Source organism: Cariama cristata, unplaced genomic scaffold (assembly GCF_000690535.1).
Source record: "Cariama cristata isolate BGI_N322 unplaced genomic scaffold, ASM69053v1 scaffold10022, whole genome shotgun sequence".
Taxonomy (NCBI): Eukaryota; Metazoa; Chordata; class Aves; order Cariamiformes; family Cariamidae; genus Cariama; species Cariama cristata.
Genome location: NW_009603219.1, coordinates 19,020 through 30,674, shown reverse-complemented (window position 1 = coordinate 30,674; position 11,655 = coordinate 19,020). Strand labels below are relative to the sequence as shown.

Genomic DNA, 11,655 nt, shown 5'->3' with positions numbered 1-11,655 from the left:
GAGAAACAGGTATGGCAGTGTCTGAGAGCAAAGGAAGAAACAGAGCTAACAAGGGTAACCTTTCCTTCTGCACACGCGATACCTCGGGGCTGACAGCACCTCAGTCAGCATCCGCCTGAGCTGTGGCTGGATGCTGCGAGCAGCTCTGTGCTGGCATATTGCATGCCTTCCTCTTGTACCATGCTTAGTGCCAAAGGGCAGCATGGGCCCTCGGGTGAGCTGGAGGGGGCCAGGAGCCAGCAGGCCCTTGAAGGATGCCAAACATCCTAATCTGCTGGTTTTCCCTCTTTTTGTCTCACTGCTTGCATGGCATGCTTCCCATCCTGTATGTGGGGGTGGTTCATGGTCTCCCTGGGAAGGCAGAGCCCCTTGCTAGCCCTGTGCCCCCTTTCTCTGCCATGAGGCTGGTGCCAACGACAGGGCTGCAATCCCCCTCCTCCTCCAACACGCACCTAAGTCAGTGCAGACCTTGGTCTCTTCTCGCTTTACAACTTTGGGCAAAATTCTTCCCTCCTCTGTTCCTTTGAGGTGACTTCATCCAAGGTCACCCAGATCAGAAACCAGAAAGAGCAGGTTGTGCTATTGCCTGTATCCCTGCCTCTTCCCAAAATTGCAGCAGTTGGGTAGGGGCCTTGCCGGGCAGGGAACTGGGACTGCTCCCCTTTCAGAGTACCAGTTGCTGGAGGAGGCAGTGCTGGAGACTGCGTGTGGCTTTGCCCTGATCTGCCAACCAACTGCTTGTTTCTACCTATTTCCTGCAGTACTTCATTGTCAGGGTGGGTGGGCATTAAATTGAAGTTGTGGATGTACGTATGGGACTGTCTGTGAAGCTTACTGCGTTCTGCTGCCATGGCTCTGAATGCTTTACTGACTGTATGTGGCAATGATTGAGCCCCCTGGGCTCTGTCCCATGTCCCCACCTCTTCTCATACCATGCAGCTTTAGCAAACAGCTAATGATGCTTTTTTGGAGTGGTCTGGGTGGTTTTTGGACTCCTTTGGATGGGGCTGGGAAAGGGAGTTGAGTTTCCAGCTCCACTAGCCCCAGGAAGGTCCTGGTCCTCCTCAGCCCTAGCTGAGTTTCCTAGGGGTGACCACAGTCCAGCACCGCAGGGGCCATGACTTGATGCCAGGAGCACAGCTGAGGCAAAGCTTGGCTTGGGACGGGAGCATGGAGCTCCCTGCCTCGCACAGCCCTAGCCTAAAAGCGCTGGGATGGTTGCACGTGTGCTCCTGCGCCCATCATCAGGGCACCAGCCCCTCTGGGCGAGGGTTGGTCCTTCGTGTGTCTGCAAAACACCTCCACATGGCTGGGGCTAGCGTAGCTAATAAACTGCATCGAGTCTTCACTGGTTGAAAAGCAAAGCACCCCCCTCCTTCTCCATGATGCTCCTCCCCTAAACAACTTAACCTCACCCCTTGCTCCCAATTTCTGATCTATACTGGAGTCGTCATGCATTGATTGGTGTCTTATCCGGGCGATTATGCTACCCGGACAGTCTGCCGTGAATTTGCAGGGAGCCGAGACAGCTGAGCACAAGAGCCAGCCCTGAGCAGTGGAGAACAAGAGCATGTCTCATCCTGGCGAGCAGCTGCTGCCGGCGTGAAGCAAGGATGAGGCCAGGGGAGGAGGCAGCTGCCCCGGCACCCTCCGAGAGCCCCTGCTCCTGCAGAGCCATGTCCCGACCCTGGCAGGCTGTGCTGCGCTCCAGGCAGCTTTGAAGTTAGAGAAGGCAGTTGTGTTTAGAAAGGCAAGAGATGAACTGAAGATTAAACATGTATGGGAATTATCCTCACTTCATTAAGTTTCCTGCGGGCTTTGGCAGTAAGTATTTTACTTGCGTTTGCAATCTGTGCCTTCTGGGTTAGATGGAGGAACTGATCCCACAGTAGGAGTATGGGGGGGTAAAGGGAATTTAAAACCGTTTAACCTAGCTCGTATGTGGCTGTAACCTACGGTGCCTGTGTGCTTATGACTGAAGCTGTCCTATAATTATATGTGCTGTGAACTTTGGCGCAGCCAAATCAAGCTGCCTGAAATTATGCAGACATGAGTCAAACCGTGACTCCTTGCTCTGAAGTTTAGTGTATGGCATTTGAGAGATGCATGTATGTATGTGTGTGTGATGGACCAAATCTATTCATTGAAAGAATAGGATCAAATCAAGTAAGTATCTTTCCAATTGCATTTTTTATTAAGCTATTGGAGGAAAAAAATTACTTTTAAAACATAAAAAAAGCTGCTGAGATATTCTAAAGAGGGCTCTTTCCTTGCCTGGTGGCTGTCTCCTGCCCTTGTGACACAGATACCACCATAATCGTGTGAAGCTGTGTCAGATTAGCCAAATGAGGCTGCACAGCGAGGCAGCGGTCTGCGAAGGGCTGCGTCTGCTGGCTGCGAGCTGCAATACCCCCGCGCACGCCAGCCACGAGTGAGCCCCAGTTGCAGAAACCAGAACTGCTCTCGGGAAATGGGCTTTGCAATTACTGGGGCTCGCTCATTATTTTTGTCTGAAGTTATTCCTCTTGCCCTAGTATGGGGAATGGGTTGAGGAGCTGTAGAGTGCTCCCCAACCGAGGCAGGGAGCGGGCAGGTTGGAGTGCTTGGCTGTGAGGGATTGGGAGCACCCGTTTATCGGCTGCTGACAAAATACTGATGCTGCTTCAGGGAAGTTAAAGTGCATTGCTGTTTATGGATGTGCAAAGTCTTAGTACCTCTGGAAAACTCTTCCAGTGGTTCCCAGCCCTTCAGGGTGGGTAAATGCCTCCAGGACTTGCTCTGGAGGCTCTTGTGCTGTCTACATCAACTTGTTATTTCTCTGCTGTTCATGCAGACATTGAATTGCACATGGAATGTTCCTGCTATGTGTGTGTGTATATATAGATATATTTTTTTTTTTCCCCTCCCTCTTTCACCAGATACTCACCTCTGGTAATTCTCCAACTCCAGAAAAGTCATTGGTATTGCATCAAGTCGTCTGCAAGTTTCACAAGCGCTTGACTTTCCAAAATACCTTTTTAGGCAGTTTCTGCAAAAAAGAGATGATTCGTTGGAAGAATCTGTGGCTCACTGTTTTTTTTTTTAATGAACAAGCAAAGACAAGCCAAACTCTCTCCTATTGCTGCAATAAGGGTGAAACAATGGAAGTGTTATTTGTGTTTAATTTATTGAGTATTGCAAATTTACAAGGAAACGAAAGAAAAGTGAAGTTCAAACTGATCTTCATAGGAACCAGGCACAGATCCCTGTAGGGGCAAGGGTCACAGTACTCAGCAGAGCCTTTGGGAGATTTCTGAGAGGAAATTGGTAGCAGGAGCAGAGGTATCTCTGTTCTTCCAATAAAAGTGAAGGGACTATTCTCCAGCCCACCAACATTCAGTATATTGGGACTTAACTTTCATTTAAAATTGTATTTAACTGGTGTTTTAACCTGCTTCTAACTTTAGAAGCAGGTTTAGAAAAACAGAGATGTTTTCTGCAGGTGAACTGCTGACAGATGCAAAAGTGTTGGCCAAGTTTTGTTTGGGTTGCTTTAAAACAGTCACTCTGGTCTGTCCTATGCTCCCCGGATGCTATAGACCTGCAGGTTACCGCTCGCGTCTCTGCTTCCCTCAAAGCCGGAGAGCAGCTTGATGGGGTTGGGGGCCTGCAAGTAGTCTAGGGGCTGCTTCTCCTTGGGTTGTTGGCTCTGCAGAGAGGGATTTCTGGCTGGTTGAGAAGGCAACTGCTGCTCTGGCCAGGCAACTTCAGGGCTTATGGGCTGTGTGAGGAGGCAGTCAGGCTTTGAGAGGGAAGAAGCATGATAGATTATGGTGACCATTGATGGAGGGAGCGTGTGGCAGCTTCCTGCTGCCTTGGGGTCCTCACCACAAAGCCCATGCAGGCCACCTGCATCTCCATCAGACCTGCAATATGTTCATGGTCTTTGCTGCTTCCTCCCCTCCTTTAAAATAGCTACGAAACTGTTCCTGCCTGCGCTGGCACCATGAAGGGGGACGTCTGGATGGTGGAAAAGGGCAGTGTCCACACTAGGCTGTCAGCTTCTTTCGTTCATTGTTCTTGCACTGTGTTGCTGGAGGACAGAGTTAAGGTGACGTGGCTGATGCTATTCGGCATGTCTAGATCTTATTGTATTTAGATTTTCTTTAGCTCTGAAATTCTGCGCTTCATTTTGAGCATAACAGCAGAAAAAAAGTATGCATCTGCTTTCTTGTTTTTTTGTATTCAAGTAACTGTTACATATGCTTTAACTTAATTTTATCTGCATTCAGGTTAGAAATGAGGTACAAGATTTTGATGGTGTGTATAACTATCACTTTGATCTTAAATGTGTGAATAACACCATCAATTTGTCTGAGAACGTACATACACAAATTGGTAATAAGCACATGATTTGTGATGAGAAAAGGACAGTCAGACTCTAAAGTGTTACAGATGAGTTTGTAGAGTAGCAGGGAAAGTGTTCAGATGAGTTACCCTTAGACATCTAAAGCAGGAGATGTGCACTAAGGCAGATGGATTTGCCTTCACAGCCTGCACTATAGGAGCAAGGAAAGGGCTTCAAAATGTGTTTTTATTCTCCAGAAGGATGCATTTCATCCAGAGCTCCCAGGGCAAGGAAAGATGCTGTGCTGGCTGTCTTCTCTCTCTGAGCGTTCTCTGGCACAGTTGGTTGGGGACAAGAACTGACTTGGCTCCTCCACAAAGTCTCTTTTATTAGTACTCATGTAACTTGGCCTGTGGCCACACCACCTCCGGCTGCAATCTTGTCAGCTCTCCCAAGCAAAGCAGGGTTAGGCCGGGTCGTTTGGGGGATAGGGAGAGAAAAACCCAGGTTGTGCCTGGAGTGGGGCTGCTGCCTGGCTGGCTAGCACCTTCTTTGCCTGTGGTCCCAGGTTTTGTGATCCGCAGGATGCTTTTTCCTTGGATGTCACAGCTTGCCATGTCCATACCTGTAATTCTGTGTGTGAAGATAAGAGGGCTCTTTGACTCAGCAAAGGTGTGAGAAAATCCAGTGACTGGGCAAATCCTGCAGCTAGGGAAATGCAGATTTTTTTTTTTATTATTTCATTTTATTTATTTTTGAAGCAGGAGATACTTACCTTCAATTGCCTAGGGCGGCCACAGACCCTGCAGCAGATGGGATCCTTTCTGATGGGGACCTGTAGCCTCTCCAGGAGTTTAAAGACCACTGTAGGAGTTTGTGCATGTTTTTTCCTGGTGGATGCTGTGCTGGAGATCTCACTGGCCAGGTGGGAAATCTGATCAGACAATCATGAAAAAACTTTCAGGCCTCAAATTCAACAACTTTTATTTCTTTGGAGAAGAGAAACTTTATCCAACTCATGTGCGTGCTATGGTCACCGGGGGGATGTCATGCCTTGTTAGGATGAGTAAATTTGTCTTGCAGTCCTTATCTTAATTACCTGACAGGCAGTTACCAAAGGAGCCCTTGATTGCCCAGATCACCATAGCCATAGAGTTACTCTGTAATGCAGGGTTCCTGTCAAAGTCATGGCAAAGCCTGTGTAACTTCTGTGGATTTTGCTACTTCCTTCCCTCCTCCTTAGCTTGACTTCCTGGAGAGGAGAATATGTGGTTGCATTGCAGGTGTGTCTTGTCCAAATGCCCTCGGACATATTAAGTTCTTGACTCACTGTCCAATTTCAGTCTTATCAGACCAAGATCTCAAAATAGCATCTGATGCTGAGCTTGCACCAGGGCAGGTGAAAGTCTCATGTGCTTCCAGCCCACAGCTTCCTCTGGGCCAGGTTTTGGGTTGACCCTGGTTGCAAGGGTGGCACAGGAGCATTACCGGAGAGGAGAGGGAGCAGCTCTTCCCACCATCTGGAGAGAAGAGGGGAACTTTCTCCTGCCCTGCACAGAGCCCTGTTGCAGAAGCCCTTGCACCTGCCAGCGCACCTCCAAGAATTTTTGCTTGTCTGATGTTAGCTGTTGGGGAAGGCTGCATTATTTATTGACTCAGAGTTGAACAGGAAGGTGGTAGCACAAAGGTTACCGGACCTTAAAAGCAAGGCAAAACCAATAACCTTTCTGTAGGATATTAGCATGGCAATCTATACTGCCTGTGGAAATCTGCTAGGACAGTTGAAAACATCACCAGAAAGGGAATAGTTTTTCCGTTTATCTTCCTTATATTAAATAAAAACTACTTCTGCAGTCATAGCAGCAAAACTTTAATTCCAGTTAACGTGGGTTCCCTGCTATATAACTGCATCCGTTTTCAGGAGTGTTTCTCACAGGTATTTCCCCTTGAAGGTCGTCCCCAAGGACAAGCTGCCTGCCAAGCTGTGCCTCCCACGCACACCCGTGCTCCTCTGCTGAAATCAGCCCTTCTCTGTATGTCTCTTCCCACTTCTCAGTGCTCTCTGATCTGCGGAGGATGAAGTATCTGCAAAGTTTTGTTAGTCATGTATCGGGCAGGGCAACTTGCACCTTTAATTGTTCATGCCAATGAAATGAACCCTTTCCATGTATATATGAGGCCTCAGAAGCACAAGCATGTTTTTCATTATTTGAAGAGTTCCAGCTTTTGATTCTCCCTGACATTAAAAACAAAATGTGAAGGTTGAAAGTATCATCATCATCTCTAGGCTTGCCAGGGGTCTTCAGGTCTCGGGAGGCAGGATTGCTTTAGGCCTTAGCTGAAGAAAGACCCCAGTGTTTAGCATGTTACCTTTCCTCTCAAGGCTTTGCTAGGTGTTAGAGCTCAGGGAGCATTAACCAAAACAAACTCGCAACCCATATTGGTTAAATAGACAGCATATGCAGAGCTTGGATGTTTCTGGTCTCTGTGTATTCTCATTCCGCTTTTTTCTCAAATGTAATTGCTGAGACTGGACTGGTGTTTCTTGCAATTATTTGAGTGACAATCAAGACAGCTTTATTGGTTGCAGTCTGGACTCTTCTCTTCCTACTGCCTTTGCTGAGGCGTTTGGGGTCACTTGTGCACTCTTGCAGGTAGTCTTTGTTTCTACACCTGCCCCAGCTTTACCTGAGAAGTGCTCGCAGCACAGAGGTATCCTAGCTGGCTCTATTGAGCTGGTGTTCGTCCTGGACCAGTTCAGCTGTGTTAGCCCAGACCTGGCTGTTTAGCGTTGGTGTGGTGAACCTGGAGTTTTGTGCTCTACAGGTGCATCTCTAGGACACCTGTGCATCTGCTGTGATGTAGATGGTGTTCTTCTATTCCTAATTTTATGAGGCTATTCATGCAAGTTTCCCATCGTTGGACTGGGATTTTGCTAAGGCAGAGGTGAAACACAGGTGGAAGTTTGCTCGGCTTCAGTGGCTGGTAGGTGAATATAAGCAACAGCGCTATGTCCTCAAGGCCATTGTTTTCAAAATGCAGAGAACCGAGTGGTTCTTAGTCTTCCCTCATTTTTTCTAATGTCAGCAGCAGAGGTGAAACACAGGTGGAAGTTTGCTCGGCTTCAGTGGCTGGTAGGTGAATATAAGCAACAGCGCTATGTCCTCAAGGCCATTGTTTTCAAAATGCAGAGAACCAAGTGGTTCTTAGAGTCTTCCCTCATTTTTTCTAGTGTCAGCAGAGTTGTCTGTGCTGACATTGGATATGATCCTTATTCTGAATGCTGAAGCAACAGGATGAATGTTGTGTGCATGTGCACGCTTTCAGCCCATGGCCGCTCTCTGCATCAAGTGATGTGATACATTTGCAGAGACAGTTTGAAACAGCAAAGCACCCAGAAGCAACTTTCTTCTTTTTGAACTTTGCTTCCTACAAAGAGAAGGCTGGAGTGTGTGCCCTTCTGTACAAGAGAGCTTGTGGAGGGTTGATGGAGGCACTGGGTTCTCTGGACACTGCGTGTTTGCAGTGGAGACATCAGAGAATCCACACAAGGCATTTTCCTCCAGTCCTGGAGGAGCAGAGGAAGAGAGGAGAGACATAAATACAATATCAGGCTTCCCTGAACCTCTCTTCAGGAAACTACCTGTCTAAACATGAATGCGGAGGAGGGAGATGGGGGAGAAAGACATGAACAACCCTATTTGTAGAGCAGAAATAAGCTGGTTTTGAATCTGGAGTAGGTGGTTAAAAGCAGTAGCAAGCCCCGATGCATGATTCAGGATCTCAGCCGGTCTTCCCCAGCAGGCGTGGGGGACCTGACCAGTCTGGGAGCTGCATTTGGCGCTCGTAGGCTGGGGCTGTGCCAGCCACAGAGCCCTCGCCTCCTGACACAGGGCTGCCTTCTGCTCCGCAGGGCCCCGCCGCAGCTGGCTGGATCCCCAGCACCGCTTGTCACCTCGCATTACCTGACGGACCCGGGCCCGCTTTGGCCTGTGTAAATGTCACCTGTACCGAATGTCGTCCGGGGAGAGGCAGAGGCAGCCGGCCGTGGCTGGCATGCAGGGCTGAGTGCCGTCTCCCCAGTTCCCCCTGCTCTGTCCCAGAGCTGCTTCCCTGCTGCAGAACACCTCCTCGCTGGCCCTGCTCTGCTGCCATGCTGATGTTTCTATTTGTCACCCAAATGATGGGAGAAAATACCTCAAGGAAAGCTATGCCATCCATGTGAGCCCAAGGCCTTTCTGGTTGCTTTTTGTTGGGACATGTGGGACATGGACCCATCAGTATTTTCCTGCAGATCACTTCATTTAATCATTTGCAATGAAAATAAATCAGACTTGCAATCTCTGCTGTTTGCGTTGTCCAAGCGACCCTCGCTGCTTTGGTCTGAAACAACTTTGAGGGTCCTCAGCTCAGGGTATAAGTAACCTCGGCATCAAGGGTGCTTTGACATGGCTCTTCCTGCACACCTTCTGCTAGCTGTGCAAATTGTTCCTCACACAAGCTGATAACCTCACAGCAGTCACATCTTAGATCCCTCTCTAAGCACTCCAGCCTGAAAATGAGAAGCTGAGAGGAGTATTTCCCCAGGTGCGGGAGGGTGCACTTCTGCTCCCTCAGGAACTGACTTGGCAAACTTATCCCAGGGAGTGACTGGAAGTCAAAGTTTGGACCACCTCGCAGGTGTGCTTTGCTTTGATTTACTTTTTTCTTTTTTTTTTCCTTGCTTTTCTAAATGGAGTTCGTATTACAGTTTATAACAGATGGATAAAACTGTTCACTGGTAAATGGAAAATTAACACTGATGGTTTTGACCAACAGGTTTGTCGCAGCCTTGGCAGGGCGGCATGGCCAGGCACTGTGGAAACAAGCATGTTAAGTCTGGTTTGTGTCATCAGGCCCTGGCAGAGCCTGGCTTTACACCTGTGTGCTCTCCAGTAGATATTTTCATTTATCCATTCATCTCCATCGGCAAACACTTCTTCATGCATTCAGGCTTCCTCTTTAGTGTCTCATTGCTGGGGTAAGAGAGGTAGGCACAAGCCTTCCAGGCTTCCTGGCTTCAACCTTTGATCCTATCCTGGGGGCTAGGGGATTCTTCTGGCCATAGCCCTTGAACAGTCACCTCTTGGCACAGACAGAAGGATGCCATGGGGCTTGCCCTGGTCGGCAGTCTCCTTGGCTGAAAGCCTTGCTCTGGGTCCTTAGGAAACTTGGAGCCTTTCTAATGGAGAAAGTTAGTGGTGACAGTGTTTCTGTAAGGTCTGCTGTAAATGCAAACAGTTAAATAACTCTCCCAGGAGTCTTTACTTATTGGTTTAAATCTTCTGCATGATACTTTCAAAATATGCCCTTTTCTGCATTAATGGAAAAGGATGAAGAATCATTCTTCTCCTTAGCTGTCCTGGTGTGATAGATTTCTGCTCAATCTTCCCTTCAGTGGCTTATTTTCTAAGCTGAAGAATCCTCAAAGGCAATGTTGTTTGTCTAGTTGTTTAAAGAGGCATAAAACCAGTTTCTTTATAAGTCTGTGCTACAGATGCTGCGGAGGACTGCATGCTATGCTACCAGACTACTCACAGGTGGTGAAAAATGCATTCACTTTTCTCTGAAGCTGATAATGGCACAGATCAGGATGGTCCTTTTAAGTCCCAGGAAACAACTGAGGTGCCTCTGAGCTGAGCGCTTGGGTAAGGCAAAGGGCCAGGCAAACAGCACATCTTCTGCCCACTGCTAAAGACTCTCCTGGCAGCTGTCTCTGGGGTGAAAGGCTTTTGGGTTTGGAAGCTGTGACAAGGTAGGGATTTTGCTGTCTACAAACAGAAAACAGGCTGCATGTCTCCGTGACGGTGGCAGGGGGATGTGGGGTGACTGTTTCCAGCAGCAGGCGGGAGCCCTGGCTCTGCTTCCAGACCGCCTCGCTGCCTCCAAGGCTTCTGCTGTTGTCATCGACCTGGCTTCCTTTTCCTGCACATAGCTTTCCCACTGGGAGAATTGATCCAAAAAGCCAAAGCAAGAATTGACAAAGACCTTTTCTCCCCCTCCCTCTGCAGAATTAAGTCTGAAGTGGGTTGATAACGGCGGATCGAGTCCTCCTTGACTCTGACAAATGTCTTTAATGTTATTCAGCAAGCTGACCTTTTCCCGTCTTTATTGTGCATCTTCCCTTTGAATCAGATTTGATTGTTACTTCAGGTAAAATAACAAACACTGTCACGTAAATAACTTCGCAATAATGTTAAAAGGAGGAAAAAAACAAACAAAACACCAAAGCGCTGCCTTACTTGCAAATGCAATGGGAACAAGCATACTCTGTGCCAGCCGTGGAAAACCAACTGTGTGACCTTCCCACACAACATCTTTGCCTTGCTACTCCAGGGAATGATCTCCTGTGTTGAAGAACCAACAGAGAAACAGTGGTTCATTGAAATGTTAACAACAGCTAATGCTTACTGGGGTTGGTAAATTCTAGGGGAGGGAGAAAAGGTTCTATAAATCCTAAAAATACAGCTAGATACATAACCCATGGGGACTAGTGGGCATTTGATGCCCAAGTACCCTCTGAATATTTGAGACTGGTCTTATAGACGACAGCGTTTAGGCCTTGGGTGAGGTGTTCAGCCTCCGAGACTGCCCTGAAGTGGCAACAATCAAGGTTATATTGCTTTTCTATGCCATCTCTTCCCCAGTGGGGTTCAGGGAAGATTGATCTCATAGGGCTACTGTGAAGCTCAGTTTGGCAATGTGCACTGGAGCTTTTTAGCGTGGAAACTCTTTCACTGGGGTTGTGAGACTGTCTGCCTAGGCACGTCTGCGTGGCTGTGGTCTCTGCTCTGCTTCATACAAAGTGAGGAAAAGTAATGGACAAAGTATTTTGTGGGTGCCTTGTCCTGCCGTCTGCGTTGCTGGCACGTCATGGGCAGTTTCTATCCTGTATTGCTCCAGCTCCTCCTGAAGATGCTGGCATCAAGTTTTGAGAGCTGGAGGAACATGTGAAATAGCAGCGTGGAGAGGTAAGGGGGAGAGCTGAGGCATGGGAAGAGGAAGAGGAGCCTAGTAAGCACAGTGCCTCAGCCATTGCAGGGAACAAAGGTGCTTCATAAGACATGGGGAGCATTTAGGGTTTCCAGCCTGGTAGGTGGGGATTTCATGGTTTCAGATGTGCGCTGTCTCTAGAGCTGGCTTGGACAAAAGAAATGGGACCTCAGGGAATAGTTCAGAGGAATCCAGCCTGAGGCAGGCAGGCAGCAGAGCCTTCTTCCAAGTCAGCCGAGGCACCAAAGCAGTGAAGGAAGATTTGATCATTAAGTGTTATCTTCATTATATGTTTT

The 11,655-nt window shown here is 48.2% G+C and overlaps 1 protein-coding gene across 1 annotated transcript in view; it reads left to right on the top strand.

The window, feature by feature from the left end:
• Window positions 1-1,722: 1,722 nt before the first annotated feature.
• Window positions 1,723-11,655, top strand: part of RXRG (retinoid X receptor, gamma) — a 22,082-nt gene continuing 12,149 nt past the window's right edge. Inside the window, exon 1 of the mRNA XM_009695084.1 lies at window positions 1,723-1,824. Within this exon, the coding sequence (XP_009693386.1) occupies window positions 1,776-1,824 (49 nt within the window). The 5' untranslated portion in view covers window positions 1,723-1,775. The remainder of the gene's footprint in view (window positions 1,825-11,655) is intronic.